The 20,527-nt window shown below is 46.5% G+C and overlaps 1 protein-coding gene across 1 annotated transcript in view; it reads left to right on the top strand.

Moving 5' to 3' along the window:
• grap2a (GRB2 related adaptor protein 2a) overlaps nt 1-20,527 on the top strand; it is a 53,300-nt gene that overhangs the window by 25,522 nt on the left and 7,251 nt on the right. The window contains exons 3-6 of the mRNA XM_060849284.1: nt 6,686-6,777; nt 9,234-9,353; nt 12,853-13,021; nt 19,691-20,155. Of these exons, the coding sequence (XP_060705267.1) occupies nt 6,686-6,777; nt 9,234-9,353; nt 12,853-13,021; nt 19,691-20,155 (846 nt within the window). The remainder of the gene's footprint in view (nt 1-6,685; nt 6,778-9,233; nt 9,354-12,852; nt 13,022-19,690; nt 20,156-20,527) is intronic.

Genomic DNA, 20,527 nt, shown 5'->3' on the forward strand with positions numbered 1-20,527 from the left:
CCGACAGTGTGGCGCTCCCTCAGCTCTGACCCTCCAACAGAGCGGCACTCCCTCACCACTGACCTTCCGACAGTGCAGCACTACCTCAGCACTGACTATGCGACAGTGCGGCGCACCCTCAGGACTGACCCTCTGACAGTGCGGTGCTCCCTCAGCACTGACCCTCCGACAGTGCGGTGCTCCCTCAGCACTGACCCTCTGACAGTGCAACATTCCACCAGCACTGACCCTCCGACAGTGCACGACACCCTCAGTACTGACCCTCCGACAGAGCGGCACTCCCTCAGCACTGACCCTCCGTCAGTGCGGCACTCCCTCAGCACTGACCCTCAGACAGTGCCCACTCCCTCAGCACTGACCCTCTGACAATGCGGCGCGTCCTCAGCACTGACCCTCTGACAGTGCGGCGCTCCCTCAGCACTGACCCTCTGACAATGCGGCTCGTCCTCAGCACTGACCCTCTGACAATGCGGCGCTCCCTCAGCACTGACCCTCTGACAGTGCGGCACGTCCTCAGCACTGACCCTCTGACAATGCGGCGCTCCCTCAGCACTGACCCTCCGACAATGCGGCGCTCCCTCAGCACTGATCCTCTGACAGTGCGGCGCTCCCTCAGCACTGACCCTCCGACAGTGCGGCACGTCCTCAGCACTGACCCTCTGACAATGCGGCGCTCCCTCAGCACTGACCCTCTGACAGTGCGGCACGTCCTCAGCACTGACCCTCCGACAGTGCGGCGCTCCCTCACTACTGACCCTCCGACAGTGCGGCACACCCTCAGTACTGACCCTCCGACAGTGTGGCACTCCCTCAGCACTGACCCTCTGACACTGCGGCGCTCCCTCAGCACTGACCCTCCGACAGTGCGGCGCTCCCTCAGCACTGACCCTCCGACAGTGCGGCACTCCCTCAGTACTGACCCTCCAACAGAGCGGCACTCCCTCAGCACTGACCCTCCGACGGTGCGGCACTTCCTCAGCACTGACCCTCCGACGGTGCGGCACTCCCTCAGCACTGACCCTCCGACAGTGCGGCGCTCCCTCAGTACTGACCCTCCGACAGAGCGGCGCTCCCTCAGCACTGACCCTCCAACAGAGCTGCACTCCCTCAGCACTGACCCTTCGACGGTGCGGCACTCCCTCAGCACTGACCCTCCGACAGTGTGGCGCTCCCTCAGCACTGACCCTCCGACAGTGTGGCGCTCCCTCAGCTCTGACCCTCCAACAGAGCGGCACTCCCTCACCACTGACCTTCCGACAGTGCAGCACTACCTCAGCACTGACTATGCGACAGTGCGGCGCACCCTCAGGACTGACCCTCCGACAGTGCGGTGCTCCCTCAGCACTGACCCTCCGACAGTGCGGTGCTCCCTCAGCACTGACCCTCTGACAGTGCAACATTCCACCAGCACTGACCCTCCGACAGTGCACGACACCCTCAGTACTGACCCTCCGACAGAGCGGCACTCCCTCAGCACTGACCCTCCGTCAGTGCGGCACTCCCTCAGCACTGACCCTCAGACAGTGCCCACTCCCTCAGCACTGACCCTCTGACAATGCGGCGCGTCCTCAGCACTGACCCTCTGACAGTGCGGCGCTCCCTCAGCACTGACCCTCTGACAATGCGGCTCGTCCTCAGCACTGACCCTCTGACAATGCGGCGCTCCCTCCGCACTGACCCTCTGACAGTGCGGCACGTCCTCAGCACTGACCCTCTGACAATGCGGCGCTCCCTCAGCACTGACCCTCCGACAATGCGGCGCTCCCTCAGCACTGATCCTCTGACAGTGCGGCGCTCCCTCAGCACTGACCCTCCGACAGTGCGGCACGTCCTCAGCACTGACCCTCTGACAATGCGGCGCTCCCTCAGCACTGACCCTCTGACAGTGCGGCACGTCCTCAGCACTGACCCTCTGACAATGCGGCGCTCCCTCAGCACTGACCCTCTGACAATGCGGCGCGTCCTCAGCACTGACCCTCGGTCAGAACTAAACCGATTCAAAAGAAGAGTCATAACAGACTCAAGCTGTGGATCTTGTTTCTCCAATTCAGCCAGACCTGCTGAGTTTCTCCAGCGCTTTCCTATTTTTTATTTCAAATTTTCTGCATCTGCTGGATTTCGCTTTTATTCTTTCGGTCCTTTATTGCTTGTGGAAGCTTGCTGTGCTCAAAGTTTACTGCAATCTTCTACCCCTCGGCAGCAGCATGATCAGGGTGTGTCAGCATTTACCAGGCGTTTTGCTGCTCTTGTGGTTACATGCTGAGGAGTAAAATGATTACTTTCAGAGGCGATGGAGTGATATTGGTTTGCACTGTGGAGATTGGTGCATTTAACAGAAGCTGCAACACACTCTCAGTTTTGCATTTTAGTCTGAGAGAATCCAAGTTTCTCATACAAGAGGACCACAGACTGTTCAGAGAGAGAGAGAGGGGGTCCTGTAGTACAGAGTGTTAGCTGCCTCAAAATGTCGATGTCAGATTACAGTATTCTGTCTCTGAAGAGCTGAAGCCGGGACAATCTAATCAGGCTTTGAAAAGTTTTAAGTAGTGCAAGCAAGAAAGAAGAATGCAGGAAAAGCAGGCAGGACCCTCATCCTGTTCTGACCTTACAATGCGATCGGGGCTGACTTGTGTCCTAATCCTATCCAAACAACGATTATCTGTCCCTGGACTGGCAATCCTATCGAGACAGCCTACAGCACTATCAGGAAGCCCCAAAGCACCACCATACCCAATACCGATATTTTTAAAAGTGTGGACACCTTTGACATTTAGGATACTCAAAAGGTGCACAGCAAAATCCCACGGGTTAACTATTGGTTAGGAAGAGTCCAGGTATTAAACATTTCTAGTCACTTTTATTCCAGTGCACAAAGTACAAACCCCAATTCTACTGATTAATTGTATAATATGAGTATTAGTGAGTTTTGAGAAGATTTGTAACTCATTTTGAGGTTTCGGATGTAGGTTTGCTCACTGAGCTGCAAGGTTCATTTCCAAACGTTTCATTGCCCTCATAGGTACCATCTTCAGTGGGCCTCAGGCGAAGCATGAATAGAAAGTAGGAATTTTCAGCATTGCTTCGCTTGAGGTCCACTGAAGATGTTACCTAGTAAGGTGGCGAAGCGTCTGGAAATGAACCTTCCAGCTCAGCGAGCAAACCTACATTCATTATGAGTATATTATATCTATTCATGTAAATATAAAACCAATGAAGTTGTTGCTTAATTCGGAATGCACCATTTCCTATCATCAGGAACATTCTTCTTGAATTGACAAATAGTCTTTCACATCCTTCAGAGAATCTTTGACCCCAGTTGAGTTTAACTGAGAGTTGTCTCAGTTCTTCATTGTTGCCTGTTACCATCTTGGGTGGAGGGGGATGGGATAGACTTTCTGCCCCAGGTTCTCCCGTGAGGGAGGGAAAAGGAAGATTGTGACGATTGAGAGGTAATATAGCACGCCACATACTCACGCACATACACAGACAGACACACTTGCGCACACACTCACACAGACACATGCATACACACACTCACACAGACAAACACTCACACGGACATACACACACTGTCTGGATGCAACAGCAGCAGCTCTGTTTGTCAAAGATCGAGCTGATGATAAAGGAGAGTGTGCTACCAGTGTGTGTGTGTCCCTATCAGATGGTGTCAGAAAGCAGAGACTGTGAGGGAGACAAGAGCAGGGTATTGGGTGAAGGCAGCTTAGCACTGGCTGTGGTCTGGGGCTACACAGGTGCACTGTCGATAATCTGCACCAGACGATTCTGAGAAAATTCTCGGGCTAGAGCTGCCTGTTCAGAGATAAAACTCTGCAAGAAGCTGTACATTCAAGCCTTTGAAGAATCATATTGCAAGTGAGGCCATTTAGCCTGTGGTGCCTCTACTGACTCTTTGCAACCCCATACCCAAAGCCCTGCACCCTCCCCTTCCCCTGAAAACTCTTTTCTTTAAAGTTCCAACTGAATATTCTTCCATTGTCCTTTCAGGCAGTGTGTTCCAGGTCACAGTAACTCACTATGACCTCGCTTTTTTTAACCTCAAAGGTGACTGGAACAGAAACATTTCTCTCCAGTGAGTATTTTGGGTCTGAGATGTTCTGTTGTGAGGGCAAGTTCCACTGAGACTTTCAAAAGGAACTTGGATAAAGAGGGAAAAAGAATCCAGGTCCATGAAGAAATGGTGGGGGAGTGCGGGGAGATTGATTGTTCTGGTAGAGAGCTTGTATGAACTGGGCAAGCACGGTGGCTCAGTGGTTAGCACTGCTGTCTCACAGCACCAGGGTCCCAGGTTCGCTTTCAACCTCAGGCGACTGTCTGTGTGGAGTTTGCACATTTTCCCCGTGTCTGCGTGGGTTTCCTCCGGGTGCTCTGGTTTCTTCCCACAGTCCAAAGAAGTGCCGGTTATGGTGGATTGGCCGTGGAAAATGCAGAGTTGTAGGGGAGTGGGTCTGGATGGGATGCACTTTGGAGGGTTGCTGTGACTCGGGCTGAATGGCCTCCTCCTGTGCTGTAACCATTCTGCATTTCAATGAGTCGGAATGATCTGGAACCTTCTGTCTGTGAGGGAGGTGGAAGTGACAATAACCAATGTTCCCTCTCATTTAGTTTTAATTGTGCACTGTGTGTGTGAGGTAGAGAGAGAGAGACCCTCAATTGTCTGTTTACACTTTTACCTGAGAGGGAACATTGGTAGTGGTTATGATAAATAATTTTTAAAAGAATTTTGATGGCCACTTGAGGGAAATAAACTTTCAGCATGACAGAGATGGAGCGAGGGAAGGAATGGGACTGACTGGAATGCAGCACCGACTCGATGGGCTCAATGGCCTCTATCTGTGGTGGTGTAACCACTCCACAATGCTATTCTATGTTAGATCTAGTTCTCTTGCCAATGACCTTAAAATTGTGTGTTCTTGTGGTAGCGACTCTTTTAGGATGGAGCCAATCAGAAGTTTCTGGGGTGCAGTCCCATGATGCAGTTGGGGTTCTCCTCATTGGTGTTGGACTCCCTCCCCTACCCCGGCCAGAAACCCCACCCGTTATCTGATTACTTGTTGTGTAAATGTCAGTAACAATAGTTTCTCCAGCAATTTCTGCTTTTAGTCCAGATTCCTAGTTTACACTCAACCTCATGTTGAGGTAACTGACCAGGGACACTGAAATAACTCCACAGAGGCCAGTATCCTACCACCAAGTCACCCTTTATTTATATGCACATGGAACATGGACTCTGACCACCTAGCTTAGATCTATTCCTTCAAGTGAGGAGACTATCTGACCCTCTTGTTTATATCTGTCAGCCAGGGCTCCCTGATTGGCCCCAGGTTAACAGCCCCAAACAGGGAACTCATACTCAACAAAATCCACTCGGCCCTCATTCCGGTCACTCTACACAAGAAGTCAACAATCCCCAGAAGGGAATACCATTTGGCACCCCCCAATAATGGAGTCTGCTCACATTTACCAGGTCTTTACCGGCAATTACTGGAGGAACAGAAATTCATACCAGAACAGCTGTGGACCTGAAATACTAAGTGCCCGAGCCATCACTGACTATGTCTTACCGCTGGCTGCTACAGGCTTACCCCAAAGAAATGAAACTAAATGGACCCCCTGGCTATACTGCAGCTCACCAACATCCTCGCAAGGGGCAATTAGGGATTGATAATAAATTAGCAAGTTTTGAGAAGATTTGTAACTCAGATTGAGGTTCTGGATGTAGGTTAACTCGCTGAGCTGGAAGGTTCATTTCCTACATCCATGGATAATAAATGCTGGCCCAGCCAATGATGCCCACATCCTGTGACTGAATTTTTAAAAACTCAAGTTAAAAAAAAGGTTCATTTGCTTCACCCTCTCCCATTCTGCTGGACCCATGATCCAATGATAAGGAAGTTATTAACAAAACCCTGGTGATCAATTTCTATAAATCAATCTATGACAGATTCAGGCATGTGGGGATCTCTCCCCCCTCACCCACTCCCAACCTCAAGATCCATCAGCCTCTTCATCCTGTGCTCCATTCACCAAAACCTCACGTCTTAAGTCATTCCGATATTGGATCCGAAAAGTGTTCTTTGACTCTGAAGGAGATGCCTCTTACTCATGTTTGAATGAATTGATGTTTGTTACTGCACCATTTGCCTGGATATTCTTTATATACATTTTTACAAATATTTTTATTGAAAAAAATTTCTTTACAAAATTATAAAATTACAAAAAGATGAAAATATAACATTATAACAACAATAAACAATAAACCAGCTACTATACTACTCTACAAAAGAACTCACAACTACACTCATTACACATTGATAGATAAATAAATTCAATAAATTGCACTGCTCAGGCCGTAACAAGACCTCAGCCCACAACCTTCGAGAGCATCAATTATCAAACCCACGTTTGCTCGAAATTCTTCCTCTCAGGATATTAGGCTTCATATACTTTTAATAATATTATTTCCTTAGGTTAGTCACTCATCTCCAGAAAAGTTATTTCTGCAGCACAGATGGAGTTTAAGTTGACCCATTTCAGGTTTTGGCAGGGAGAGAGAATTGGCTTATCACCGGTAGCATTATCCAGTCCCTTCAGAACCCGAAAAGTAATCCATATTTCACTCTCATCCTTCACTTGTTCTGAACCCTGCATATTTCACTCTTCCCAGGTACTGAGCACTGAAGATGACTGGTACAAAGCCGAACTACATGGGCACGAGGGATTTGTGCCAAAGAACTACATTGACATCAATGTACCCAGGTAAGTGCCAGCAATACAAGGCAGACTGACAGTACCGTGGTGCGCAGTGAACCGTACATTCCAAAACCAACTCAATCATCTCAGTTTCAAATAGAATGAAAGCAGACTGCACAAATCCCAATTAATAGCAGTTTCTGGATAAGTTATAGAGAATACCAGCTCCAGGTCAGAAAGTAGAGAATAGCAGTCCATGTATATATTACAGAGAATATCAGTCCCTGTGCATATTATAGCGAATAGCAGCCCTTGTGTATCATAGAGACTAGCAGCTTCTGTGGATATTATTGAGAATAGCAGTCCCTGTGGATATTATAGAGAATAGCAGTCCCTGTGGATATTAAAGAATACCAGTCCCTGTGCATATTATAGAGAATAGCACTCCCTGTGTATATTATAAAGAATAGCAGTCCCTGTGTATATTATAAAGAATAGCAGTCCCTGTGTGTATTAGAGAATAGCAGCCCTTGTGTATATTATAGAGAACAGCAGTCCCAGTGGATATTATAGAGAATAGCAGTCCCTGTGTATATTAGAGAATAGCAGTCCCTGTGTATATTATAGAGAATAGCAGCCCTTGTGTATATTATAGAGAACAGCAGTCCCAGTGGATATTGTAGAGAATAGCAGCCCTTGTGTATCATAGAGACTAGCAGCTTCTGTGGATATTAGAGAATATCAGTCCCTGTGGATATTATAGAGAATAGCAGTCCCTGTGTATTATAGAGAAAAGCAGCCCTTGTGTATATTAGAGAATAGCAGCCTCTGTGGATATTATAGAGAATGGCAGTCCCTGTATATTATAGAGAATAGCAGCCTCTGTGGATATTATAGAGAATAGCAGCCCCTGTGTATATTATAGAAATTAGCAGCCCCTGTGTATATTATAGAAAATAGCAGCCCTTGTGTATATTAGAGAATAACAGCCCCTGTGTATATTATAGAGAATAGCAGTCCCTGTGTATATTATAGAGAATAACAGCCTCTGTGGATATTATAGAGAATAGCAGCCCCTGTGTATATTATAGAAAATAGCAGCCTTTTTGTATATTAGAGAATAACAGCCCCTGTGTATATTATAGAGAATAGCAGTCCCTGTGTATATTATAGAGAATAACAGCCTCTGTGGATATTATAGAGAATAGCAGCCCCTGCACATATTATAGAAAATAGCAGCCTTTTTGTATATTAGAGAATAACAGCCCCTGTGTATATTATAGAGAATAGCAGTCCCTGTGTATATTATAGAGAATAACAGCCTCTGTGGATATTATAGAGAATAGCAGCCCCTGCACATATTATAGAAAATAGCAGCCTTTTTGTATATTAGAGAATAACAGCCCCTGTGTATATTATAGAGAATAGCAGTCCCTGTGTATATTATAGACAATAGCAGCCTCTGTGGATATTATAGAGAATAGCAGCACCTGTATATATTATAGAGAACAGCAGCCCCTGTGTATTATAGAGAATAGCAGTCCCATGTATCATAGAGAATAGCAGCTTCTGTGGATACTATAGAGAATACCAGTCCCTGTGGATATTATAGAGAATAGCAGACCCTGTGTATTACAGAGAATAGCGGCCTCTGTGGATATTATCAAGAATAGCAGTCCCTGTGTATATTAGAGAATAGCAGTCCTTGTGTATATTATAGAGAATAGCAGCCCCTGTGTATTATAGAGAATAGCACCCTGTGCATATTATAGAGAATAGCAGCCTCTGTGGATATTTTCGAGAATAGCAGTCCCTGTGTATTTTATAGAGAATAGCAGCCCTTGTGTATATTATAGAGAATAGCAGCCTCTGTGTATATTATAAAGAATAGCAGCCTCTGTGGATATTATCGAGAATAGCAGTCCCTGTGTATATTATAGAGAATAGCAGCCCTTGTACATATTAGAGAATAGCAGCACCTGTATGTATTATAGAGAATAGCAGTCCCTGTGTATATTATGGATAGTAGGAGACCCTGTGTGTTTTACAGAGAATAGCACAGGGAGTATCTGACCCTATGCACACCACAGGGAATATCCACCCCTGTGTACACCACAGGGAATATCCACCCCTGTGTACACCACAGGGAATATCTGCCCCTGTGTACACCACAGGGAGTATCTGCCCCTGTGTACACCACAGGGAGTATCTGCCCCTGTGTACACCACGGGAGTATCTGCCCCTGTGTACACCTTAGGGAGTATCTGCTCCATTGTACAACACAGGGTGTATCAGCCCCTGTGTACCCCACAGGGAGTATCTGACACTGTGTACACCACAGGGAGTATCTGCCCCTGTATACAGCACAGGGAGTATCTGCCCCTGTGTACACTACAGGAAATGGACACCACAGGGAGCAGCAGCGTGGGAGAAATCTGATGGACTGGGTTTCATTGGTGTCTAGGGTTTGTTGTTCTGGAATGCTGACGGATTGTGAACTGTCACACTGTTGTCTCAAACAGCTGGTTCCATGGTGGGATCGCTCGCAGTGAGGCAGAGTCCATTCTGTTAGCGCAGGACGTGGGATTCTTCCTCATCAGGGCCAGCCAGAGTTCCAAGAATGAGTTTTCCATCTCAGTCAGGTGAGTGAGCGTTACTTACAACAATATAATTCTGCTATGCTAATGAGTGTTTATTGTAAGAATCAATTCTAAATTACATTGCAGGAATGAACACTGTTTCACAGATAATTGTAACCAGACTATGGCCTTGTCTCAATCTTTTAAGCAAACTTAGTTTAGAATTCAACTCTTTCTTGTCTTAAAGATGTATTTGTCTAAGACAGGGTGTCACAGCAGTTCACTTGGCTGAGAGCTGGGAAGGTATCCAATTCCTGATGAAGGGCTTATGCCCGAAACGTTGACTCCCCTGCTTCTTGGATGCTGCCTGACCTGCTGTGGCTTTTCCAGCACCACACTCTCAAATCTGACTCTCCAACATCTGCTGTCCTCACTGTCTCCTGATACCTGGGATGGCAGACCTGTCGAATGAGGAGAGATTTGTTTCACTGGGACAAGAACAGAAATTGCTGGAGAAAGTCTGCACGTCTGGCAAAACCTGTGGAGAGAAAAACAGAGTTAACTTTTTGAGTTCAGGTAATGCAGCCAGACCTGCTGAGTTCCTCCAGCAATTCCTGTTTTTGTTTTGGATCTCCAGCATCCACCGTTCCTTGCTTTTAGTTCAACTGGGCCTGTATTCTAACTGAGAGTTAGAATAACGAAACGGGGTTCTGATTGAAATATGTAAAATTCTAACAGGGCTGAACTGCCAGATACAAGGAGGATGTTTCCGTGGGTGGGTGGGGGTGGGTGGGGGCGGGGTGGGGTTCAAAACCAGTCAACACAGTCTCAGGGTATGGGGTAGACCATTTCAGACTAAAATGAGGAGATGCTACTAAAGGATAGTGAATCTGTGGATAGGGTGGAGTGGCTAATGCTGATGCACTTGATATGAAACAAGACTAGTACTGTGAGGGAGAAGGGAATAGAGGCTTAGGATGATCAATTGAGATGAGAAGAGTTGGGAGGAAGCTTGAGTTGGGCATAAACACCAGCATTTACTGGATGGACTGAATGGCCTGCTTCTATACTATACCACCCTCTGGAATCCTACATAAACCGGAAGAAGGTCCCAGCACTATGTCACAAGGTTGTTCAGCCTAGGGTCATGGTGCAAGTGCTAACGGCTCCTGTTCCTTAACTCTGCCCACTGGACACCAGACCCTTGACCTTCATGGCTCCAATCAGTCAGAATGTGGGCTGATGGCGATGGGAGTGATACTGTCACTGGAATGGTCATCTCGGGGCGCAGAGCAATGCTGCAGGAACATGGTTTAAGTCCCACGGTGACAACTGGTGGAACTTAAAGTCAATTAGTATTTTTGTATTTGTATCATCGTGAGGTGCCAGAAGACTGGAGGTTGGTAAATGTGGTGCCACTGTTTAAGAAGGGCGGTAAAGACAAGCCAGGGAACTATAGACCAGTGAGCCTGACCTCGGTGGTGGGCAAATTGTTGGAGGGAATCCTGAGGGACAAGATGTACATGTATTTGGAAAGGCAAGGACTGATTTGGGATAGTCAACATGGCTTTGTGCATGGGAAATCATGTCTAACAAACTTGATTGAGTCTTTGAAGAAGTAACAAAGAAGATTGATGAGGGCAGAGCAATAGATGTGATTTATATGGACTTCAGTAAGGCGTTCGACAAGGTTCCCCATGGGAGACTGATTAGCAAGGTTAGATCTCATGGTATACAGGGAGAACTAGCCATTTGGATGCAGAACTGGCTCAAAAGTAGAAGACAGGGGGTGGTGGTGGAGGGTTGTTTTTCAGACTGGAGGCCTGTGACCAGTGGAGTGCCACAAGGATCGGTGCTGGGTCCTCTACTTTTTTTCATTTACATTAATGATTTGGATGCGAGCATAAGAGGTACAGTTAGTAAGTTTGCAGATGACACCAAAATTGGAGGGTGTAGTGGACAGCGAAGAGGGTTACCTCAGATTACAACAGGATCTGGACCAGATGGGCCAATGGGCTGAGAAGTGGCAGGTGGAGTTGAATTCAGATAAATGCGAGGTGCTGCATTTTGGGAAAGCACATCTTAGCAGGACTTATACACTTAATGGTAAGGTCCTAGGGAGTGTTGCTGAACAAAGAGACCTTGGAGTTCAGGTTCATAGCTCCTTGAAAGTGGATTCGCAGGTAGATAGGATAGTGAAGAAGGCGTTTGGTATGCTTTCCTTTATTGGTCAGAGTATTGAGTACAGGAGTTGGGAGGTCATGTTGCAGCTGTACAGGACATTGGTTAGGCCACTGTTGGAATATTGCGTACAATTCTGGTCTCCTTCTTATTCGAAAGATATTGTGAAACTTGAAAGGATTCAGAAAAGATTTACAAGGATGTTGCCAGGGTTGGAGGATCTGAGCTACAGGGAGAGGCTGAACAGGCTGGGGCTGTTTTCCCTGGAGCGTCGGAGGCTGAGGGGTGACCTTATAGAGCTTTACAAAATTATGAGTGGCATGGATAGGATAAATAGACAAAGTCTTTTCCCTGGAGTCAGGAGTCCAGAACTAGAGGGCATAGGTTTAGGGTGAGAGGTGAAAGATATAAAAGAGACCTAAGGGGCAACTTTTTCACGCAGAGGGTGGTATGTGTATGGAATGAGCTGCCAGAGGAAGTGGTGGAGGCTGGTACAATTGCAACATTTAAGAGGCATTTGGATGGGTATATGAATAGGAAGGGTTTGGAGGGATATGGGTCAGGTGCTGGCAGGTGGGACTAAATTGGGTTGGGATATGTGGTCGGCATGGACAGGTTGGACTGAAGGGTCTGTTTCCATGCTGTACGTCTCTATGACTCTATGGTAAGTCAGGGATATAAATGTCATCTCACCGATGGTGACCAGGAATCTGTTGTCAATCGTTGTTTAAAAAAACAGCCCTCAGGTTCATAAATGTCCTTTAGGGAAGGAAATCTACTGTCCTTACCAGGTCTGGCCAACATTGTGTTGACATGAACGTGAGAAATAGGAGCAGGAGGAGGCCATTTGGCCTTCTCTCCCATACTATGCAATTTGGCTGATCTTATCTTGTCCACAACTTCACTTTGCTGCCCGCTCCCCATAACCCTTCAACTGTTACTAATGAAAAATCTGAATAGATTCTGCTCATGTGATCATACGTGACATTAAATCCATAGCAACGCAGTCAACCCAGTGACCTTCTGTTGTCAGACTGTTGTCAGACTTCTGAATGGATCTTTCAAATTTTAAATTTAATGTTGATCTTGCTCTTTCTCTGCAGCTGTCATATTGTATTCCTCACTCTGTTCTATTACACGATGATCTTTGTAAAGTATGATCTGTCTGTTTTGCACAAAACGTTTCACCGTACTTATGCATAATTAATCAAACCAAAAATCAACAAACAATTTGTAATAACTGAGCCATGCAAGAGCAGTTAGGGTCGGGCTAGTAGAGCTGGTTTTGTCAGCAATGCCCACATCTGTGACTGAGTAAGAAAATAGAATTCACTTTCTGAATGGATTCTGAATTGGAAAACGGATTTTTTTTTTCTCTCAGGCATGAGGAGGACGTACAGCATTTTAAGGTATTGCGCGATGGTAAGGGACACTATTTCTTGTGGTCAGAGAAATTTGACTCACTGAACAAACTGGTGGAATATTACAAAGTCAGCTCAATCTCCAAGACCACACAGATCTACCTGCGCGAGTCCAAAAAAGAAACAAAGGTGAGTAAAGCAGTGGGTCAAGTTGCAGGGAGCAGTCCATTCACCACATTCCCATCACACAGATTTCAGCTCAGATTCGATACTGTACACACATCCCAGCTTGGTACTGAGGGAGCGCTGTACTTCGGAGGGTAGGTGCTGAGGAGTGTCAGAGCTGAGGGAGTGCCGCACTGTCGGAGGGTCAGTGCTGAGGGAGTGCCGCACTGTCGGAGGGTCAGTGCTGAGGGAGCGCTGCACTGTCGGAGGGTCAGTGCTGAGGGAGTGCCACACTGTCAGAGGGTCAGTGCTGAGGGAGTGCCACACTGTCAGAGGGTCAGTGCTGAGGGAGTGCCGCACTGTCGGAGGGTCAGTGCTGAGGGAGTGCCACACTGTCAGAGTGTCAGTGCTGAGGGAGTGCTGCACTGTCTTAGGGTCAGTGCTGAGGGAGTGGGAACTGTTTGTGAAATAAAGGGAGAGTGGGTAAAACCCACTGCATCTCATTCCAAATAGATATTCCTATTATAGTCACTCACTTACTGCCAACACTTCTAGCCCCTTGGCTGTCCCTAGAGGGGAGATGATGGCCTGGTGTTAGTGTCGCTGGTCTGTTAATCCAGAGACCGTGGTAATGTTCTGAGAAGCAGGTGGTGAAGTTTTAAGGCAATAAAGATCTGGAATTAAGAATCCAGTGATGACCGTAAAACCATTGTTGATTATTGGGAAAACCCATTTGGGTCACTAATGCTATTTAGGAAAGAAAACTGCCATCCTTACCTGGTCTGACTTACATGTGACTCCAGACCCCCAGCAATGGGTTTGATGTTTAACTGCCCTCAGCAATTGGAGAATAGCGATAAATATTGGCCAAGCCACTGACTCCCTAATCCTGTGGATGAATAAAAAATTTATGGTGAAGGAAACCGTTGGATTAAGTATAAGTTTTCTTTTGAATGTTTGTAAGGAGCAGTCCCTATAATCACAAATTACAGAATTGTAACAGTGTCAGTGGAGCTATTCAGGTCCATTGTATCTCCACGTGCTGGTCAAAGGGACAACTTTACCTCATACTAATCTCCTGCCTTCTTCCCCATACTCCCACTCTTGCACATTCTTTTTATCCACATACTCGTCCAATAGTCTCTTGAATCCCCCACTGAGGGAGACAAAACCATTGGTACTGATTTTACAATTCACACATAGTTCAAAAGCTGTTGTGGTTCTGTTCACCGAGCTGGAAGTTTTTGTTGCAAATGTTTCGTCCCCTGGCTAGGAGACATCATCAGTGCTCTGGAGCCTCCTGCGAAGCGCTTCTTTGATGTTTCTTCCGGCATTTATAGTGGTCTGTCCTTGCCGCTTCCGGGTGTCAGTTTCAACTGTCCGCTGTAGTGGTTGGTATATTGGGTCCAGGTCGATGTGTTTGTTGATGGAGTTTGTGGATGAATGCCATGCCTCTAGGAATTCCCTGGCTGTTCTCTGTCTGGCTTGCCCTATGATAGTAGTGTTGTCCCAGTCGAATTCATGTTGCTTGTTGTCTGAGTGTGTGGCTACTATCATAGGGCAAGCCAGACAGAGAACAGCCAGGGAATTCCTAGAGGCATGGCATTCATCTACAAACTCCATCAACAAACACATCGACCTGGACCCAATATACCAACCACTACAGCGGACAGCTGAAACTGACACCCGGAAGCGGCAAGGACAGACCACTATAAATACCGGAAGAAACATCAAAGAAGCGCTTCGCAGGAGGCTCCAGAGCACTGATGATGTCGCCTAGCCAGGGGACGAAACGTTTGCAACAAAAACTTCCAGCTCAGCGAACAGAACCACAACAACGAGCACCCGAGCTACAAATCTTCGCACAAACCTTGAGTTCAAATGCTCTAAGGCATTTCCCCGGAGTATAATTAAATTGACGCAAACTCTCAGGGGACCAAAGAAGCATCTCCAGGGAGTGAAGAGATGGTGGTTTGGAGAATGAATTCCAAGCTTTAAGGTTTGGGTAGTTAAACCCACCATCACTGGTGAAATGATAACGGTTATCAATTTGCAAAAGATCAAAATCTCTCGGGGGATCTCTCGGGGCTGTGGGTACGGGTGGAGGTACCAGGGGTGTTTCTGGATGACAACAGTTTTTCTATCGAAGTTCATTACATGAATTGGAGAAGAAATTTCAGAAACTTATTCCTCAGTGGCTGGTCAGAGCCTGCAACTACAGTGTTATGGACCAGGCCACATCCCCTCAAGATATTTTCAGAAGGTAGCCCAAACCTTAACGTTGTCTTATTTTAAAGGCAGATGTGAAGTGGATATTCCAGGTGTGATGCAGCTGGTAAAACCACTCGGCTTTAAGCAAAATAATTTATTTAAACACTATTGTTGAAACGTGAGCAGGGAAAATTTAGGATAACAACTATTTGAAAACCCAACTGATGTAGCGACATAACTAAGGAGCAGTTCCTATTCCCTCAACATCCCATAAACATACCCCTTGGCAAGAGGTTAATTCAAACACAGGTTCTTACAGGCGGGAGAGATTTCAGAGAGACAGCCAATCAGGAATCATCTGCTGAAGCTTGGAATCTTTCTCTGCAGCGCAGCAGCTTCTAACTGCTACAACTAAACCAAACTAGAATTAACCTGACCTGGGAAAACTGACCACTCCCCTGCCATTGTTGAACTAGGCTCTTGCCCAGACATTTCTGCCTTTATGACGTCTTGTAAACAAAACCCAAAACAAAACGACATTGTTAAAGGAGCAGCATCGTCACACTACTGTAGCCAGTGACTGTTTACATGCAAAATTCCCACTTCAAATGTTAGAACATAGAACAGAACAGGCTCTTCGGCCCTCGATGTTGCACCGACTTGTGGAACCAATCTGAAGCCCATCTAACCTGCACTATTCCATTTTCATCCATATGTTTATCCAATGACTATTTAAATGCCCTTAAAGTTGGTAAACCTACTACTGTTGCAGGCAGTGTGTTCCACTGAGTAAAGAAACTTCCTCTGACATCTGTCCTATATCTATCACCCCTCAATTTAAAGCTCTGCTCCTCGTGCTAGCCATCACCATCCAAGGAAAAAGGCTCTCCCTGTCCACCCTATCTAACCCTCTGATTATCTTATATATCTCAATTAAGAAACCTCTCAACCTTCTTCTCTGTAATCAAAACAGCCTCAGTTCCCTCAGCCTTTCCTCAGAAGACCCTCCCTCCATACCAGGCAACATCCTGGTAAATCTCCTCTGAACCCTTTCCAAAACTTCCACAACCTTCCTATAATGCAGTGACCAGAACTGTACACAGTACTCCAAGCACAGCTGCACCAGAGTTTTGTACAGCTGCAACATGACCTCATCGCTCCAAAACTCAATCCCTCTACCAATAAAAGCTAATAAGCCATATGCCTTCTTAACAACCCTATCAACACGGGCGGCAACTTTCAGATATCTATGCACATGGACACAGAGATCCCTCTGCTCATCTACACTACCAAGAATCTTACAATTAGCCCAGAACTCTGCATTCCTGTTGCTCCTTCCAAAGTGAATCATCTCACACTTTTCCACATTAAATTCCATTTGCCACCTCTCAGCCCAGCTCTGCAGCTTATCAATGTCCCTCTGTAACCTGCAACATCGTTTCACACTATCCTCAACTCTACCGACCTTAGTGTCATCCACAATTTTACTAACTCATCCTTCTATGTCCTCATCCAGGTCATTTATAAAAACGACAAACAGCAGTGGCCCCAAAACAGATCCTTGCGTTATCCAGCTAGTAACTGAACTCCAGGATAAACATTTCCCAGCAACTACCATCCTGTCTTCTTTCAGCTAGCCACTTTCTGATCCAAACTGCTAAATCACCCTCAGTCCCACGCCTCTGTATTTTGTGCAATAGCCTATCGTGGGGAACCTTATCAAGAGCCTTACTGAAATCCACACACACCACATCAACCACTTTACCCTCATCCACCTGTTTGGTCACCTCAAAGAATTCAATAAGGTTTGTGAGGCACGACCTACCCAAACACAATTTATTCCTCTTTAGATGATTATAAATCCTATCTCTTATCATCCTTTCCAACACTTTACCCACAACTGAAGTAAGGCTCTCACTGGTCTATAATTACCAGGGTTATCTCTACTCCCCTTCTTGAACAAGGGAACAACATTTGCTATCCTCCAGTCTTTCGACACTATTCCTGTAGACATAAAGATCAAAGCCAAAGGCTGTGCAATCTCCTCCCTGGCTTCCCAGAGAATCCTAGGATAAATCCCATCGGGCCCTGGAACTTATCTATTTCCAGAATTGCTAACACCTCCTCTTTGTCATGTCCTCAAGCAGACTCGCCAGCTCAGCATCATCCCCATGACCTGTCCCACCTGTCAATCTTCCTTCCCACTCATCCCCTCCACCCTCCTCTCCGACCTATCACCTTTAACCCCACTTCCATCCACCTATTGCACTCTCAGCTACCTTCTCCCCAGCCCGACCCCCCTCCCATTTATCTCTCCAACCCCGAGGCTCCCAGCCTCATTCCTGATGAAGGGCTCCTGCCTGAAACGTTGATTCTCCTGCTCCACGATGCTGCCTGACCTGTTGTGCTTTTCCAGCACCACACCCTCTCAACTCAGTCTAGTCACCTGTATCTCAGTATTCTTCTCAATAACATTATCTTTTTCCTGTGTGAATACTGACAAAAAATATTCATATAGAACATAGAACATTACAGCGCAGTACAGGCCCTTCAGCCCTCAATGTTGTGCCGACCTGTCATACTAATCTGAAGCTCATCCCACCTACACTATTCCATGTACGTCCATATGCCTGTCCAATGATGACTTAAATGTACTTAAAGTTGGCAAATCTACTACCATTGCAGGCAAAGCATTCCATACCTTTACTACTCTCTGAGTAAAGAAACTACCTCTGACATCTGTCCTATCTCTATCACCCCTCAATTTAAAGCTATGTCCCCTCGTGCTCGCCGTCACCATTCTTGGAAAAAGGCTCTCCCTGTCCACCCTATCTAACCCTCTGATTATCTTATATGTCTCTATTAAGTCACCTCTCCACCTTCTTCTCTCCAACGAAAATAGCCTCAAGTCCCTTAGCCTTTCCTCGTAAGACCTTCCCTCCCCTCCAGGCAACATCCTAGTAAATCTCCTCTGACCCCTTTCCAAAGCTACCACATCCTTCCTATAATGCGGTGACCAGAACTGTACACAATACTCCAAGTGCAGCCACACCAGAGTTTTGTACAGCTGGTTCCGGAACTCGATCCCTCTATTAATAAAAGCTAAAACACTGTATGCCTTCTTAACAACCCTGTCAACCTGGGTGTCAACTTTCAAGGATCTGTGTACCTGGACACCGAGATCTCTCTGCTCACCTACACTACCAAGAATCTGACCATTAGCCCAGTACTTTGCATTCCGATTACTCTGACCAAAGTGAATCACCTCACACTTAGAGTCCAAGAGATGTACAGCATGGAAACAGACCCTTCGGTCCAACCTGTCCATGCCGACAAGATATGCCAACCCAATCTAGTCCCACCAGCCAGCACCTGGCCCATATCCCTTCAAACCCTTCCTATTCATATACCCATCCAAATGCCTCTTAAATGTTGCAATTGTACCAGCCTCCACCACTTCCTCTGGCAGCTCATTCCATACACGTACCACCCTCTGCATGAACAAGTTAAGTCTCTTTTATATCTTTCCCCTCTCACCCTAAACCTATGCTCTCTAGTTCTGGACTCCCTGACCCCAGGGAAAAGACTTTGCCTATTTATCCTATCCATGCCCCTCAATTTTATAAACCTCTATAAGGTCACCCTTCAGCCTCCGACGCTCCAGGGAAAACAGCCCCAGCCTGTTCAACCTCTCCCTGCAGCTCACATCATCCAACCCTGGCAACATCCTTGTAAGTCATTTCTGAACTCTTTCAAGTTTCACAACATCTTTCCGATAGGAAGGAGACCAGAATTGGTCTCCTCCTTTCTCTTGACAAGAGATTCAACTTCTTTAGTAAACCACCGCTCCCGCGATCGAACACTTCCTCCCTGCCTGACCAGTCCATACCTATCAAGGACACACAATAGCTGTTCCTTGAATAAGCTCCACATTTCAATTGTGCCCATCCCCTGCATTTCCTTCCCCATCCTATGCATCCTAAATCTTGAGTAATCGCATTGTATTTGCCTTTCCCCCAGCTATAACTCTTGCCCTGCTATATATACCTATTCGTTTCCATCACTAAAGTAAACATAACCGAATTGTGGTCACTATCATCAAAGTGCTCACCTACCTCCAAATCTAACAGCCGGGTTTATTCCCCAGTACCAAATCCAATGTGGCCTCGCCCCTTGTTGGCCTGTCTACATACTGTGTCAGGAAACCCTCCTGCACACACTGGACAAAAACTGACCCATCTAAAGGACACGAACTGTAGTATTCCCAGTCAATGTTTGGACAGTTAAAGTCCCCCATAACAACTACCCTGTTACTCTCGCTCCAGTAACTCCTCAAAAATTCAGGCAAGTACTTCTAACAACGGGTGTTTCCAGAAATTGACCAAAATGTGCAGATATACAAGCGTTTCAATAATTTACATAATATTTGTGTATGTAAATAATCTAACATGTAAAGGACTTAAACAATTATTTCTTTTGCAGGGAGGTTTTAGCCATCCTGACTCGCGAATGGCAGATCCACGAATGATGAGCTCTCGAGCATCTAATCCCAGATTGCCAGATCCCCGATCATCTAATCCCAGATTCCCAGATCCCCGATTGTCAAATCCCAGATTCCCAGATCCCCGAGCATCTAATCCCAGATTCCCAGATCCCCGAATGCCAGATTTCCGAATGTCTAATCCCCGAATTCAAGATTCCAGAATGCCAGATTCCCGAATTCCGGATTTCCGAATGCCGGATTCCCGAGTACCAGATCCACGGCCGGCTATCCCACCAGGGCCCAGCGCACATTTCTCTGAGCCCTCGTCAGCATTCCGAAAGGGTCTCAACTCCCAGCCATCATTCAATGACGTGTCCCCCAGGTTCAGGCAGTCTCCCAGCCCGCAGCCCCCTTTCCAGGAACTACCTGCCCCCAGGAAAGTCAATGAGAACCCACCAGCACTGGTAAGTCTGAGCATAGGTTTGTCAGAGGCATTGGGATCGAGTCCCTGGCTTGTTGAGGGTCTGTAGCTTTATAAGCGCGTGTACAGAGATGGAGATGGTAAAGACCCTGTGAACAGCAATAGGATGTGAACTGTTGTGTCTCTGCAAAGGCCAGGCTAATGTTAAACTGAAACAGAGACTTTCTTGGAGACAGTGGTGTGCGGTAATATCACTGGGTTGGTAATTCTGCACCCTGGGCTAATACTGTGGGGACACAGGTTCCATCCTACTACAGCAACTTAAGAAATTATTTATTAATTATGGAATTGAAGGTTCATCTCTGTGATGATGGTCATGAATCTATCATTCATTGTCATTAAATCCCATCCATCC

The sequence above is a fragment of the Hemiscyllium ocellatum genome, chromosome 33 (assembly GCF_020745735.1).
Source record: "Hemiscyllium ocellatum isolate sHemOce1 chromosome 33, sHemOce1.pat.X.cur, whole genome shotgun sequence".
NCBI lineage: Eukaryota > Metazoa > Chordata > Chondrichthyes > Orectolobiformes > Hemiscylliidae > Hemiscyllium > Hemiscyllium ocellatum.